The 14834-nt window shown below is 49.1% G+C and overlaps 7 protein-coding genes across 7 annotated transcripts; 5 read left to right on the top strand and 2 right to left on the bottom strand.

The window, feature by feature from the left end:
- Positions 1 to 511: 511 nt before the first annotated feature.
- Positions 512 to 1414, top strand: N7520_011353 (Ras family protein; the record flags this gene model as incomplete). Its single annotated transcript, XM_057145286.1, has 4 exons — positions 512 to 523; positions 637 to 751; positions 808 to 1083; positions 1176 to 1414. 4 exons carry the CDS (start codon positions 512 to 514, stop codon positions 1412 to 1414), a joined length of 642 nt encoding a protein of 213 aa, XP_056991040.1.
- A 564-nt stretch (positions 1415 to 1978) lies between these two features.
- Positions 1979 to 3094, bottom strand: N7520_011352 (flavin adenine dinucleotide pyrophosphatase; the record flags this gene model as incomplete). The annotated part of the gene is made up of 3 exons (XM_057145285.1): positions 1979 to 2609; positions 2684 to 2850; positions 2915 to 3094. 3 exons carry the CDS (start codon positions 3092 to 3094, stop codon positions 1979 to 1981), a joined length of 978 nt encoding a protein of 325 aa, XP_056991039.1.
- Positions 3095 to 3442: 348 nt separating this feature from the next.
- Positions 3443 to 4064, top strand: N7520_011351 (GMF family protein; the record flags this gene model as incomplete). The annotated part of the gene is made up of 3 exons (XM_057145284.1): positions 3443 to 3560; positions 3680 to 3810; positions 3873 to 4064. 3 exons carry the CDS (start codon positions 3443 to 3445, stop codon positions 4062 to 4064), a joined length of 441 nt encoding a protein of 146 aa, XP_056991038.1.
- Positions 4065 to 6661: 2597 nt separating this feature from the next.
- On the top strand, positions 6662 to 7821 carry N7520_011350 (uncharacterized protein; the record flags this gene model as incomplete). Its single annotated transcript, XM_057145283.1, has 3 exons — positions 6662 to 6813; positions 6932 to 7693; positions 7740 to 7821. 3 exons carry the CDS (start codon positions 6662 to 6664, stop codon positions 7819 to 7821), a joined length of 996 nt encoding a protein of 331 aa, XP_056991037.1.
- A 2270-nt stretch (positions 7822 to 10091) lies between these two features.
- N7520_011349 (alpha-hydroxy acid oxidase) lies at positions 10092 to 12051 on the top strand (the record flags this gene model as incomplete). The annotated part of the gene is made up of 5 exons (XM_057145282.1): positions 10092 to 10356; positions 10406 to 10671; positions 10722 to 10920; positions 10967 to 11850; positions 11899 to 12051. 5 exons carry the CDS (start codon positions 10092 to 10094, stop codon positions 12049 to 12051), a joined length of 1767 nt encoding a protein of 588 aa, XP_056991036.1.
- A 174-nt stretch (positions 12052 to 12225) lies between these two features.
- N7520_011348 (RNase P/RNase MRP complex subunit) lies at positions 12226 to 12765 on the top strand (the record flags this gene model as incomplete). Its single annotated transcript, XM_057145281.1, has 1 exon — positions 12226 to 12765. The coding sequence occupies one exon, from the start codon at positions 12226 to 12228 to the stop codon at positions 12763 to 12765; it is 540 nt and encodes a 179-aa protein (XP_056991035.1).
- Positions 12766 to 13883: 1118 nt separating this feature from the next.
- On the bottom strand, positions 13884 to 14813 carry N7520_011347 (tRNA splicing endonuclease subunit SEN34; the record flags this gene model as incomplete). Its single annotated transcript, XM_057145280.1, has 1 exon — positions 13884 to 14813. One exon carries the CDS (start codon positions 14811 to 14813, stop codon positions 13884 to 13886), a length of 930 nt encoding a protein of 309 aa, XP_056991034.1.
- Between the last annotated feature and the right edge of the window lie 21 nt (positions 14814 to 14834).

Below are 14834 nucleotides of genomic sequence, written 5' to 3'. Positions count from 1 at the left end.
GTCCATGTTGAAAAAGTAAGATTATAGGGGAATCAGGGGGAATTAGGAATTAAGGAGAATTAAGTGGTTTTATATCAAGTAATCGTAACCATACTAGTATGCATGGAAAAAGGAAAGCGAAGATTCAATGCTCCAATCACGGAATTCCCCGCCACAAATTCTCCTGGAATTTACCTGTTCTGATGGATTCGAATGATTTGAAGGATTTTTTCCATGAAACTTCAGATTAGAGTCAGATGAGGGTAAAAAGAAGGAAATCAAAGTAGAGATTAAAATGGGATCAAAAGTACAAATGTGCAGTGTATAGTCAGAAAAAGGGGGATCCACCGATGGCCGGGAACAAAAAGAAGCTCAAGTGGTTCCCCATTTCCTCTTTTCCAGACGAACCTCCTTCCCCTACCCCCTGTGAGATCGTCTTTGCAATCCCCCTCTCTGCGAACCCTCCGATCTTCGATCCCGAGGTCTTTCTTCCTCCTAGCCCCTTTCTTCCGTTTTAATAGACATCTCCAGAATGGCCTCCAAGGTGAGCCACTCCTGTCGCGAGCAATTCCCGATCCCATCCTCTAGGTCGACTCCCGCGATACTATTCCGAGATCTTCCCCTCTTTTTCAATTGCTGACCCGGCGATCCCCATAGTTCCTACGAGAATATAAGCTAGTCGTCGTCGGCGGTGGTGGTGTCGGAAAGTCGTGCTTGACCATCCAGCTCATCCAGAGCCACTTCGTGGACGAATATGATCCAACAATTGAAGGTGAGCTTTGCCACGCCTCGCAGCTCGGATTCCAGCTCACCTCGATTCGTCTCCAGATTCCTACCGCAAGCAGTGTGTGATTGACGATGAGGTCGCCTTGTTGGATGTCCTGGATACAGCTGGCCAGGAGGAGTACTCGGCAATGCGGGAACAGTACATGCGCACCGGCGAGGGCTTCCTGCTCATCTACTCGATAACGTCGCGCCAATCCTTCGAAGAGATCATGACCTTCCAACAGCAGATCCTCCGCGTCAAGGACAAGGATTATTTCCCCATTATCGTGGTCGCCAACAAGTGTGATTTGGACAAAGAGCGCGTAGTGTCTGAGCAAGGTACCATTTCTCCCAGATTCCCAAATCAATCACGGAATCATCATGAACTCCGGGTTCCAGGACCACCAAAGCTAACCATCCTATCTCCACAGAGGGTGAAGCCCTGGCTCGGCAATTTGGTTGCAAGTTCATCGAGACCTCAGCCAAGTCTCGCATCAACGTCGAGAACGCCTTCTACGACCTCGTTCGTGAGATCCGCCGCTACAACAAGGAGATGTCGTCTTACCCCTCCGGCTCCGGTGCTTTCGGGGCCCGCCAGCCAGAGGGCAAGATGGATGTTAGTGAGCCTGGTGAGGATGCTGGCTGCTGCGCCAAGTGCGTTATCATGTAAAGCGGCTTCTTTAATCTTCCCCCCGCCCCCGTTTTATCACTCGCGAACCCTTGTCTCCAACAACACGAACGACAAAACCCCCAAAAATAAAACAACCCAATCCAGAGGACGCACCAGTCGGGACCACACGAATACACAGCTCATACGAATGGGTAAGGAAGGAATGGAGAGATGCTTATAATGCTTCCCGTTATGGGGGAAGGGAGCTGGACGGAAAAGAAAAACCGGTTGTGCGGATCTGGGTTCGATGGACGGGGATCGCAACTTGCATGACTGACCCTTGACGCCATCGTCTCATGAATTTTGATTCCCCTTTTGTTCCGCTTTGTTTTTTTTATTGTTGCTACTTTTATGTCTTGATCATCTCTTTCTGTCTATCATCTTTGTCTGTCTCGGGATGCGAGACAACGCGGCTGTCAATATAAGTTCTTCCACGCAGGGGATGCTACTATCATGGCGCGTTTAAAATCTACTGCTTGAGAAATTGAGCTCCGTACTAATATCCGAATCCGAATCTGTTGAGATGCTGTATTTTCATCTGATCATACCTAGTGGATGTCCTATTTACTGACTGTATACCCGATCCTCAACAGGAGGATCCAATTCATCTTCCTTTGAAACTCTCTTGCCCTGCACACCCTCCTCAACCTCCTGCACCAACGACTCCAGGAACGCCTGATCAGCCCCAACCAGGGTAACAGTATTCCGCTGCTTTCCCCAGCGAGGATAACTTCCAACCTTCACGCCCTTCGGCTCAACTTTGGCCGCAAGCTCCGTCAAGTACGGCGCAACCGCACTCTCGGGCAAAGGCGTGCTAATCATAATCCGATTGGTACCCTTACCCTCCAGATGTGACAGTCTAGGCACAAGCGACGGCTTCAGGTTCTCCAGCAACTTCTCAAACAGCCGCGGCACGCCAGGAAGAATGTGCACATTTCCATTGACAACAGCGACGGGAACCCACATATCCTCCGCAACAAAGACAGCCTGGTGCTCAGCTGGGATCTTGGGGTCAAAGGGGAGCTCAACCATGCGCAGTTTAGCGTTCAGGCCTGGGGAGGGGGTATCCCAGTCGAAGTTTGGTTGCATGGGGTGGGGCTTGGAGAGTCTCTTCATGCGCTCGAAAGCGGGCTGGTGGAGTTGGAGCTTGAGATTGAACGCTTTTGCAATTGAGGAGTAGGTGATATCGTCGTGTCTGGATTCGATTGAAATCGCGTTAGCATAGGGCTTGGTTTAGCCGAAGGGTGGATTGGAATTGGAGTTACGCACGTTGGACCAATTCCTCCGCTAGTGACGACAAAGTCGTAACGGGAGCTCATGCGACGGACTGCCTCCATGATGTCTTCCTCATCGTCGGGGATGACCTCTACACGCTTCAGCTGGATGCCGAGGGAGAAGCAGAACTTGGCCAGGTAGGGGGAGTTGGTGTCGATTGTCTGCGGAGGATGGATGTTAGTCCTTTCTGATTCGCTGAACTGGGGATATGGACTGATGAGTTACCTTTCCACCGAGGACCTCATCGCCAATAATTAGGCATGCGGCCGTGTGGATGGGCTTCGCGTGCGCAGCTGATGTCATCGCGAAGGGGCTTGCCAGAAACGGGGTGAGGGTCGGGACTGATGGACGTGTATAATATGGATGGGCAAATTGGCGAGCCAGCAGATTCAGACGATTGAGCATGAAGAGGTAGTGTATGTATAATTGGTTGGGGTACAAAGAGACTGAGACTGTGACTGAGACAGTGGAGAGAGCGCTTGGAAGGCGGAAGTGGGGGAATCTCCGCCCGCATTTTGATCACGACGAGCTTCCCGTAGTGCGTCATCTTCTCAACTCGCAAACGTTCAATCTAGGGCTGGTATCAGATCGAATTGAGGTAACTTTATTTGTGCTTACATCTTGTATACTTGAGATCTATATTATGGTAAGTCAACATCCAGCCCATGTGGACTCCAAAGGAAGCGGGAAACAGAGTGGAAGCAGCCCCAGACGCAACTGCAACCTTAGCTTCACTACTGTAGGACAAGCAGAATGGCTAACAATATTCAGTCTGACTCTCGGTTGTATTCTTTCTCCCCGGAGACTAAGGAGAAGCTGCGCAAGTTCCGTCTCAGCACATCGCGAGCCAAGGACGCGCAAGCTATCATCTGTACGCCCCGCCAACCCCTGTCCACATTCCGCCGCTTGTGCAGAGGATTTTGCGTCTGAATAGAGAACAAATTCTGGTCGCACTTATCAACACTGAATGCCTGGCTAATGATCGAATAGATATCATCGATGCAAAGAGTCAAGAGATCCGTCCCCAGGATGGCGAAGTCTACTCGAAAATGGAGGACCTGGCTGACGACCTGCCCGAATCATCACCTCGCTTTATCCTCCTCAGTCACCCGCTTACATTGGTAAGGGATTATCCTTGAGTGCCAGCCAGACGGGTATAAGTGCTAACGCGATGGATTGATAGAAATCCGGTCGTCTCTCAGTCCCCTACGTCCTCCTTTACTGGTTGCCAGAGAACTGCAACCCATCCCAGCGCATGATGTACGCCGGTGCGGTGGAGCTGATGCGGTCCGCGGCAGAGGTGAATCGGGTTGTGGAGGTGGAGAGCGATGAAGATATTGTTTCTATTGCGGATAAGCTGGCCAGCTCGGAGTAAGCTGTGAACAGGATGCTACAATTGGAAGCTGCATTATGCGAGCAGCATCAAATCAAGACATGGACGTCGAGTTGGAGTACCCGGAGTATAGATTGGGTATTTGGTTAATTGGACTTTAATCAATGCAGATGACTGTATTGGTTGAAGCCCCACGGGACAGATCGATATACGAACAAGAACAACCCTTTAACCCTTTCAGGAAAAAATCGGGGGAACCTTCCGCTCGAACTGTTCGATCTATCACAATGATTTGCAACGGCACCCGCAGAACCCCTTCTGCTGGAGGGATCAGCTCAATTTCCAATCTCAATTGCTTAAACGAGCTAGCGGCTCCTGACATGACTCGTCGGTTTTGAATTAGACATTGAAGTGGCTGATTTGCTTGCTCTATCTCCAAGCTGAACATTCCGGAGTACATGTATGCTGTACTGTAGATCTGGAATCCCTCTTCTCTCAGCTCAGCCTCAGACCGCGCAATCCAGTGTGACAGAATCTCACGGGGGTTCGTCCCAGCGAATGGTGAACTATAGTTCAAGGCTCCAGATTCCGCTGCTAAGTTATCCATTCGATCCAACCGCATCGTGATCGGCCGCTATGTCCCTTGCTGAGCACGGATATTTTTTCCCGGCGACTGACCGTAGATCCTATCAGATAAATCCATGACTTCGGTTCATGTGCGGGGGTACGTGCGAGAAGGAAGTGATTGGTTCCCCTCCCGTTGAGCTCCGATCGCCAACCCCTCATCCTTGAAACTTTGATCTCGCTAATCAACAATCTGGCGGCCTTGTATGACATCCGTTCTTGTATTCGGCACCTAAAGTTCATTGGTGGGACTAGGAACCTTTGGCATAATTTGTTACGGTACTGTGTTTCCCCAAATAAATCAACACACCACTGGATATTTGATCACCGAGATTTGAGCACATGAATGAGGAATGCATCATCTGAATCTCCAGTACCGAGGGGGTGGTAGCGAGATGCCAATCACCGGAAACAGGGTGTGGGTGGCAGATGTACTTAAAGCATATTCGTGACCCCGTGGCTTGACCTTGATGTGAAACAAGAACATGGACATGGAATGCGCAAATGTTCTGGACAATCACTCAGGTGGAATGTACACAGGAACCTTGAAAATGCACATTTGTGTAGTTCTAAGTTACTCCGTACCGTATACGGCCCCCTGGACTACCCCACTTGGATCCACCCAAATAAATACGGGTCCCGACACACTGGGAAATGAAGGCACTGACCATGCACGGAGTACACGAGACTTGTCCACGATTCATTCTGTAATTTAATTTCCATTTCCTACAGAGTACTCGAGTAGAAATCCCAGATTCAAGTAAGTCATTAACTAGAATCGTTCAGGGCTAATTCAAAGATCTTCCTTATGCATAAATTAGTCAGCACTTGAGTACTAGTGTAGCGCAAAGGTCTGATTTCGTTTTGATCGAATACTAGGCTACCTAGTTTCAGTACTTTGTAAACTATTGTCGTTAAACTATTCCCATTCTCTACCGAGTCTTACTTCACGATCTGTGGAACAGGGGGTTCGCGGATGGCTTTTTGCTCGATTTCCGTGTCATGCATAATGCATGGGCGTTTTGGGATGGAACTTACGATATGGTGGGTCTTTTTACCTGGTACCAATCACACCGTACTAGTACCCACCGAGTTGTTCGCTGGAGTGGAAATGTGGTAAGGAGTGCGAACTGACAAATTAGTTAAAGTTTGTGGTAAACTTTACATGTTTTCATTGGAGAATGAAGTCGTAGTCCCGAATGTTCTAAGGAAGGCTCAAAGCGTTCTGTGAAGAAAGTGTTATCGGCAATTACCTCCTTAATCCCTTCTTGCCCTGGTGGTACCATTTCATGTCCATGGTCGGTATTCCCGTCAGTTTTCCCGTGGTAGTTAACGTAACCGGAAAGGACACGGGTACATCCGTCTGGTTGTCCACTTGCGGGTAAGTTAACCTGGCGTGGACAGTTCTGCGACTGCGACTTACCGTGTAGGCAAACTTTTCGCCAATGACGACAGTAAGTTTTGATCCTTGGCCGGAGGTGAGAGGTACTCCGTATTGACCCAGAGTCTTGGGTGCAGAGGTCCAAGTGTTCTGCAACACGGGTTCTTTGTACCGAATCGGTCAAGCCGAGTAATTTATTTTTATTTTTATTTTTAATGCACGGTGGAGACTAGTCTGTACTGAACCTCATTGTCGGGTTTGGAATTGTTTTCCTGCCGAAACCTTGGACCGAAACATACTTGACCCAGCACACTGGTTCGCCCATGTGCAGCTTTACAATTACTGTAATTTTACTGTAGTTTGTTCATTCTTCAGGATTTTGGCACTTCATATATATCTGATCTCTCCCCGTGTCACGTCTAGTATGCTTTTTCCGCGTTGAACCCCCCCCCCCTCAGCCCCCCACTCGGGTTTTTATGATACTGCTTCCCAATATTATCTGCCTTTACTTCACCGACTTGGATTGAATATATGGAATGAGGAGCTCTGCCAACACCAATTGATATTGATCTACGAAGCATTTGCCATTACATTCTTGCGCCACTTCAAATCTCATCGACTGTCGACGACCACCATGGCTCCGCAAGACAAACCTCGCCCGGAGGGGGACAAGCCCGAGGGTTTATCCAAATATCTGAAGCGAATGAAGACTGCTTTACGTTCACGCTCCAGTTCTAAGCGCCAGTCCGTAGCGACCCCAGATGTCCCTTCATCTAGCCAACCAACGTATGATCTATATTCCTGTGGCGTACACAAATCCCCATAAAAACAAGACTCAAAAAAGGAGAGAAAGAGATGAATGAATGATTACAACTTGTCAACATAACTAACAAGTGTTCTACAGTGCGCTCAACCCAGTCCAGTCCGTCGCTGAGCCCACCACCGACTACAGTGCCATACAACAAATCAAAGCCCGCACTCTATTCAATAAATACGGTCTCACCTTAGAGCCTGGTGAATGGAAATCACCCACCGACCTCGAACTCACTCGAGTAACCAAACCAATCCGCATGCGAGTCCACCGCACCTGCCACCGCTGCGAAACAAGCTTCGGCCCAGACAAAGTATGCATCAACTGCCAACACCCACGCTGCAAGAAATGTCCCCGCAGCCCACCCGCCCGCGAGAAGGAACCCAACGAATACCCTTCTCTTCCCAAAACCAAGATCTCCGAGCTCCTCGCCCGCCATGGCGGTAATGGCATACCGTATACGCCACATCTACGGGTTACAGGGAACCCAGCCGCGCCGCTAGCCATGCCCTCGCGCTCCGGCGGGCAGGATCTCGTCTTGAAGGCAGTGAGGCAGCGTGTGCACAGGATCTGTCATGCATGTGAGACGGAGTTTGCACCGGGCTCGAAGGAATGCGCCTCTTGCAGTCATATTCGTTGCAAGAAGTGTCCCCGCCAGCCGGCTAAGTTGGATAAGTATCCGGATGGGTATCCGGGTGATGCTGAGCCGGTGCAAATAAGGCCTAATCGGACGTTCAAACCGCCCCGGCGGAGGGTTCGTTATATATGCCATGTGTGTACGACGATGTACAATGATGGTGCGAATAGTTGTGGGAAGTGTGGACAGGCTAAGTGTGAAGAGACTATACGGATTCCGTATGTATCATGTTCCTATGTGAAGACTTTGGCTAACGTTCCTTAGACCGAAAAAAATCAAACGAGAGCCTGATCCTGAAGTCCTCCGGCGGGTTGAAGAACGATTAGCAGGCTTGAACATAGAGTGATGCCCCCTTGTACAGAGGCATGGCTCAGGACTTTTTATTATTTTTCTGTTTTGTTTCTTTCGGTCTACGGACCCAATCTGGTTCTTTAATTTCGATAGCAGACATACACGATCTGCGAAGAATGGATACTTTCGTTCGCTACCTTCCGGTCAACGGACAATCACCATGTTGCACCAGTCGTATGACTCGTGATTCTAAGGTAATTTTCACAAGTTAAAATCCGAATATATTCTCAATGATGGGATCTGCAAAAATTCCAAAACAAGGTATGAATCCCGAGATCCACAACCAATGTCCAGGTCCACTTTGCGGCCCGGCCAATTCATGAGAATAGACAGGCTAGTGAAAAATCTCAATTGCGCTTCGGGAATACTCCGTACACGACGATCCTACGGAGTCCAGCGGAGACTAAATGTTGCTAAATGGAGTGATATTCCTGATTCGACGCTCTGGGCCTTACAACCGGCGGGTCCTAAAGGCCGCGATTCCTGATCTAGCCGACCATGAACCCCCAGTGTCATCCTTAATTAATTCCGCAGAAATCGTTTACATCGACAGTGCAGAGTTGTGGACCGTGCAGCTCTTTCCGTCGGTGATTTTCTGCCCGGTATTATACTAAAATGCACTAAAGTATGTCAAGTCATACTGCGGTCAGTGAGTACTACCAACCCGCCAATCATTGACATTACCAAGATCATGGGTTGTTGGCCCAAAAAGTGTGAACAAAACTAGTGTGAAAATGCGAGTCAAGCGAGCACTTTACGTGGCAATGGAGACATCGCCTCACCTACTTTTGTCAGCCCATTTAGTCCTTACCAGTGCCTTACACGTTGCTCAGAGGCGCATTACATCCAGAGTGTCGGGATTGGACTCGGCTCCGAGGCCATCACTCGGACCCAATCCTGTTTAGGTATAGCGGACTGAGAATGGCGAAGCCGGGGAATTTCGTCTTTTCTTATACTTTTTCACGTACTGTGGAGGCGGTATTTACTCCCGAGCTCCGTGTAAGGGACTGAGCTGCATGCGACATGCACCTCGTATTTCAATCGAATTGACACATTGTACGGAGCACAGTACAGAGAGCACCTGGTCACATTTGCATTGCACTATGGAGAATTATCCGTACATTAAGTCAGTGAACCCCTGCAGGCCATCGCCATCGGACCCAACCCACCGGTCCACGTAAGTATTTACCTGAGGACGAATGTATTCCGTATACAGATACGGACATAATTTAAACTTTGTGTTTCTGTAGGCGCCTCCCAAATCTAAATAAAGTAGAGTAACATCTCCTTGCAAAGTAGCAAGGGGGTTACGAATCCTGACCCAGTCTACTGGGATCTAGGGATGCCCAGGTGGAGAGTAACCGATGGGTCCTAACGGTCGACTAACCAAATCCAGAACATCATGCTCTACGTGTCTCATCTCAATCGGGATTTTCTGCTTTCCTACTTTTCGGTCAGAATTCCTAGAACTCGGTGATGGATTAACGCGCTCACAGAAATGGACGAATGCATGGGTGGGGGACAATCCCTGTCTAGTCTTTCCCCTCTTTTCCCAGACTCCCGGGTCCCAATAAATTACTTGCCGACACTGCCATGTCTATGTTTGATGATTCATTCCTGCAGATTACGGTACTTTTGTTTCTTCCAGGACAACTCAGACAGATCGCCCTGATCCTGGTACCGGCTTCTGCCCGCTTTGTATCATGGACATGTCTACGTATTTGTAGTACTCCGCAAGTACAGAGGAGTTACTGCGCTGGTTGATATTCATTGACAGGGGTCTCAAGCCACGACTTGGATTAGCGTAAGTGGATCGGCATTTGGTCCATAGGCACGGAGTTCTTAGTCTGGACTCTGGGCTCTGGACTCTGGACGCTAAAAGGACTGTGGGTCGTTCTGTAAATCGAGGCTATCAATTTGTTATCAAACTGTCAGTTCGCAGGAGAGTTTACGGGTCTCTTTAAAGTTTGATAGCATAGCCTCCATGGAGCTGACAGGACGGGAATGGAAGTGCATCCGTGGTTATGGGCGTGCGGAGGGTCTTGATTATAGGGGCGCATCCACGTCTAATGACTCAAGTGAGGTTCAGTCATTGGCAAGTCAGCGCTAGGGGCATATGTATGGCGATCTTTGAGCGAATGCTGATCTTAGGGGGTTGGAAGTGGAAACACACTCAGTTGATGTATAAGATTCAGGGGAAACTCGATTTGGCCCAGAGTCGCTTATCGCTTATCAGGTAAGCTCAACCTCCTTTCATCAACAGTCATGGCCCAACTCACAATTGGCTTACCAAAGGTCTACGCCGAAGGAAACAAATGTGTTCCTCCGACTAATGAATTCCTCGCCGGCACCTGGCATGTAACTCACTCTACCCTTCCAATGTGGAAGGACAAACGCAACGTCAGCATCACCTACACAACACTCCCTGCCGATTCATCTGGCGTGATCAAGATCGATGATCTTGTAAAATATCAAGGCCTCAACTCGGAGAAAATACAATCCATCAATGGCGTGGATACCCCGTCCACAGGTATTTCTTCAGTTTGCCGCGCTCATCACAAGTCCACTAATCATATCAGCGAACCAAGGTGCCTGGGATTGGCGAGGAAAGGGTTGGCTGAAAATTGCGAGCTCTCATTGGGAGGTTTTGGGCTTTGGTCATACAGATGATGGTAACCAGTGGGTTGTGACTTATTTCGCCAAGACTCTCTTCACGCCTGCTGGTGTGGATATCTATTCTCGAAACAAGGAGGGGGTCTCTCAGGCTACCATTGATGAGATTATCAAGGGTCTGAAGGACTTTGGGGTGAAAGAGATGACGGACTTGATTGAAAGTGTGTTTCCGGTCTTGCAAAACTAGGAATTAGATGATATGGTCTGCTATTTGACATCAAGGCTTCGATTCAATGTCTGTTGGGTTACTGTGATGCCGGTGGAGACATCCCCGCTCCGCCTATCTCTACAAATCTCACTATTCCCCCTCATCTCATCCATGTCTTCCCAGCCCGGGTCAAAATAATGGAAACCGAAAAGATACTTTCAATTTCAGATCTTGAATCGGCAGCGTCTAGACTGCTCCCCGTTGCAACTAGAGGTAAGACTCAGAGTCTCCGTATAGAAAAAGACTAATGCAGGGATAGACTTCTACAATTCCGGTGCAACAAACCAAGTCACCCTCCGTGAGAACTCCTCCGCGTATCAGAAATACCGGATCCTCCCTCGAGTCCTAAAAGATGTGTCCAACGTGAACACCAGAATCCCTCTATTCGGCCAAGACATCGCCTTCCCACTCTGTGTCTCTCCCGCCGGGCTACAAGCAATGGCTCACCCAGACGGTGAACTAGCAACCAGCAGAGCATGTGCCAAATACGGCATCAACATGGGTGTTTCATCCTACGCCAATCACTCAGTGGAAAAAATCACCGCCGCGGGGAAAGAGATCGGACCCATTCACCACGTCATGCAGCTCTACTCGATGAAAGACCGGGAGAAAGAGGAAAGAATTGTTCGCCGCGCCGAGGCTGCTGGGTGCAAAGCTATCTTCTTGACGGCCGATAGCCCCGTGCTAGGCGTGCGGTATAACGAATGGCGGAATGGTTTCCTGCCGCCGGCCGGTCTGGCGTACCCGATGATGGAGAAGACGTCGGAGCAAATTCAGCAGCAGTCGCATGACGATGGGTTCAAGTCTTTTAATGATGATTCTCATTCTTGGGCTAAAGAGATCCCTTGGCTGCGCAGTATTACTAAGATGGAAATTTGGATTAAGGGCGTGTTGACGCCTGAGGATGTGGAGATGGCTGTTGAGTATGGGTGTGAGGGTGTAATTGTTAGTAATCATGGTGGACGGCAGCTAGATGAGACCCCTGCGACTCTTGATGTGCTTCCAGCTTGTGTGAAGGCTGCTCGAGGTCGTATTCGCATTCATATCGATGGAGGCATTCGGTCGGGTACGGATATCTTCAAGGCTTTGGCGTTGGGTGCTGAATGTTGCTGGGTCGGTCGTCCGATGCTTTGGGGATTGGCAGTAAGTTAATTGAGCCGACAATTGACAACGGTGCTAATTTTGCTATAGTACAAGGGACAAGAAGGAGTTGAGTTGATGCTCGACATCTTCTACCAAGACTTCAAACGATGTATGCAACTGGCTGGTTGTAAGTCCATATCCGAGATCAGCACGGCGAGCCTTGGAATTTTCCGTTCAGATGGCCCACTGGCTAGACTATAAATAGAATATATATTTGAATAGAACCTCAATTTTAGATACCGACATGCTTGAAGTGCTGAGCTCAAAGACCTGTCCACGTTCATACTTCGGATCTTATCAGCGGATCATCCAAAAATTTCCCCAACTCCGCAACCGCAACCTCACCTCACCTCTAACCACAATTCACCACTCACAATGACCGACTCTCCCATTCCAAAGGGCCAACACATCGCGCACACCCTTCTCGCCCGCGCCCACTCCCCCGACACAGCAGCCCAACAATTTACCGAGCGCGTTAAGCAAAAACCACTCTACCTCCGCCCAACCTCGCCCTCCGCCCAGGACAACCGATCCAGACGCCGCCTCCACCGTCTCCGCAAGAAAGAATACTTCGTCCGCCACCAGCGCCCGCGCCCCTTATCTGCGCGCGAAAAGCGCACCTCAGGCCTCTACGACCTGCCCAAAGATGAATGCAAGCACGCCATCTTCAAGGGACTGCATGCGCTGTGGGTTGGGTATATGCAGGAAGTCCTCGATCTCAAATCCGAAGGCAGGAGCGGGCTGGTGACGCCGGCGTCGCATGGAGCCAAGCTTGTTAGTGCTGATTTCCACGGAGCGGAGGTGGAGGTTGTGCGCAGTCGTTGCGCTAGTCGGGTTGGCGTGAAGGGCATTGTGGCGCGGGATACGAAGTTTACCTTTGAGGTTGTTACGGAGAAGGATGAATTGAAAAGTTAGTCTTCTGGTCTACCGGGGCCGAGATCCTTGCCTTGATTGTTGATGCTAATGTTGAGATTATAGCTATACCCAAGGAACACTCTGTATTTCGGTTTACAGTTCCATTTCCGAGTTCGACACCGACTGGCTCTGTTGAGGGTCAGCAGTTGCAAGGACCGAAGCCTTTGGTTTTCGAGCTTCATGGCAGCCAATTTGAAAATCGGCCAACGGACCGCGCTAATAAGAAGTTCAAATGGAGGAACATTGATTATCTATGATCCACCAGCCCAATCAGACTATTTTAGGTTCAATGATAACATTTGTATGTATGGCTATAAGTATGCAGCATTTGATATTGTTTTGGATACTCATAAACCCGACGCTCATTCTACGCAATTTGTGGTGGCTGTGTAGGTATAGTCGTGCAAATCATGGCTCAGCTTCGTGATGTGGCGTGATGTTGCTCAAGCCAGAATGATGTTTTTCAAACTAGAATGTGCTGGACATTGCTTGTTTAGTTCCTTTATTGGCTGCAACATTTGGCTTTAAATTGGGCCTCAAGAGTCTATCATGTCGTCCTCAAATACTGCTCGTGCGTCTCAAGTACGCTACCGTAAACAAAGCTTTAATTCAAGTTCTAGAGCTTGGGACCAAGAAATGTTAAGGCTTTGGATATTATTGGATAATTGAAGATTTATTGAGGGGTAATCATAAAGCTTGAACGTATTTAGAAAGAGCTAAGTCAGGCTATCAAGTTGTTTCTGATAGGGGTGAACATGTATCATGAATGATATGGCTTTCCTTCTACCCCGTGACTCCTTTCGGAATGGGGTCACGACCCAACGAAAGGCCGACCGCAAGAATATTGGACACTGCATTTGAACGTCCATTCAATATTGGTTCTCCCAAGTCATGAGACTGATCAGGGGCTTGGCGACATTCGGCCTTTGCCCGGTGTTGCTATGTATCTTGTTTTCAAGAGATGTATGGCCGACTGCCTCACAGTGATGCGGTAGATAATCAACTGCATCGTCTTCACGATAGAGCCGAAACATACTCCAGCGGTGCGAGATGTATGTCGAATGTTTGACATGTAGTCATTGAACAATAGGAAGAGTAATGACACTCTTGTTAAGCGATTACATACCCGCCCATTCAATACTGAAGGTTCGCACGCTTTCAGTGCGCTCAGTCTCAGATTCAGTTTGCTCTCTTGACAATCGAGGGCCGCCTAGAAGGAAACCCTTCTTGACACCGGTACCCAATCTGCCACCGATAATAATATCCATCAGGTCAATCTCCTGGTCCCATTCGGCAGAGACGACGAGGAAATGCGAGTGGAACCGAAGAGGATCACCTGGGTATGCCACATATTGGCATCCAAAACGCAGGCCAGGCGAGAGGAAATAGCCACGTGATTGCAGATGAGCAAAAAGCGCGTATGACAGAGGGACATCGGGCCGCGGAAGGATATTCTCGGACGATGTAGATGGATGCGGAAGTGGAGGATAGGACGTCACGGGAGTCACACCGTAGACTTGCTCAGGAACAATGAGAGAGGCCTTTCGAGAGGCCGAATCATCTCCAAAGACGTCAGCTACCGAGGCCGGGCTATCGTTCGCCGCCGCAGGAGCATCGGGCTTATCTCCAACGGACTCGGCAGCTTTGGCTGCAGCCTTGGCCTTCTTGTCGTTTTGCTCCTTCATCTTTTGGTTTCTCTGTTGGTCTTTGCGTTCCGTGAGAATGCGTGTAGCGTGGATGCCCTGGGATTCTAATTCGCGTAGATACTGTCGGCGATCTTCTTCTAGGAGAGATTGCATGCCATCGTGTGCTTTGGCTTCGTCTACAATGCAAGCTACACCCTTGTCCACCAACAGCCTCGCTTCCTCGGGCATCAACTCGAGCGGCAACCCCAAAAACACATTTTGCTGTGGAATTTGCGGAAGGGTTCCGATCAACACACCACACGTCTGATATTCACGCCTCAAATATGTGACATCGTCAATGGAGAATAGTAGGTATCTACCAGAAATGAAAGAGATCGGAATAGGAAGAGTAGGTTGATTCATTGTGAAGAAATTGATTTATGA

The sequence above is a fragment of the Penicillium odoratum genome, assembly GCF_028828045.1.
Source record: "Penicillium odoratum strain IBT 22623 chromosome Unknown utg000008l_segment0_segment0, whole genome shotgun sequence".
In the NCBI taxonomy this organism is placed as follows: Eukaryota; Fungi; Ascomycota; class Eurotiomycetes; order Eurotiales; family Aspergillaceae; genus Penicillium; species Penicillium odoratum.
This window is presented reverse-complemented; position numbering and strand designations above follow the sequence as displayed.